Source organism: Fukomys damarensis, unplaced genomic scaffold (assembly GCF_012274545.1).
Source record: "Fukomys damarensis isolate Sample0158 unplaced genomic scaffold, DMR_v1.0_HiC HiC_scaffold_17, whole genome shotgun sequence".
NCBI classification, from domain to species: Eukaryota; Metazoa; Chordata; class Mammalia; order Rodentia; family Bathyergidae; genus Fukomys; species Fukomys damarensis.
The window spans coordinates 32,694,934-32,695,600 of NW_022900929.1; the positions used below are offsets into that span (position 1 = coordinate 32,694,934).

The 667-nt window shown below is 38.7% G+C and overlaps 1 protein-coding gene across 2 annotated transcripts in view; it reads right to left on the reverse strand.

Moving 5' to 3' along the window:
- The window catches only part of Wdr76 (WD repeat domain 76), a 60,204-nt gene that overhangs the window by 55,466 nt on the left and 4,071 nt on the right, over positions 1 to 667 (reverse strand). For both annotated transcript variants that reach the window (XM_019207598.2, XM_010624857.2), the window contains exon 4: positions 613 to 667. This exon is cut by the window's right edge and continues 1 nt beyond it. In XM_019207598.2, coding sequence (XP_019063143.1) covers positions 613 to 667 — 55 coding nt within the window. The remainder of the gene's footprint in view (positions 1 to 612) is intronic.

Here is a 667-nt window from a genome sequence, read left to right on the forward strand (position 1 = left end):
GGGACATCAATCTACCACTGAGATACAACTACACATCTTTTTTCTTTTTTTTTTTCTTTTGGTACTGGGGATCAAACTCTGGTCCTTGTGCTTGCAAGGCAAGTGGTGGCACCACTGAGCTAAATTCCCAGGCTTCTTTTTTCATTTTGAGATCATCTAAATTGCCCGGGCTGGCCTCAAACTTGTGATTCTGCCTCAAGTTCCTGAGTAGCTGGGATTACTGGCATGTGCTACCAAGTCCGAGCTGCTCCATAGTCTTTGATGTAAATGAGAACTGTAAAGTTATTAAAAAAGCGTTGCCTCAGAGATGCTGTAGGAATTGAAGTTAAATTACAGTTTATGATCTGCTACTAAGGTTCACTATACCAAACCAATTTTGAAAATTATAAGACACATGAACCAAATAAAGTTCTCTTCCTTTGAAATAAATATATCAATATGAGCCAGGGATTTAGCTCAGTGGTTCCAACACCTGCCTCACAAGGGCAAGGTCCCAAGTTCGATCCCTGGTTCCAAAAAAAAATATAATAATATAATACATACATACATACATGAACTATAAAACAATTCAGCAAAATAGCATGATGTAGCCAGTGTAAACCAAACATTTACCTTTTCGATTTAGGAGGCTGTCTCTTCTTTATCATTTCACGGAGCCTTGCAGCTG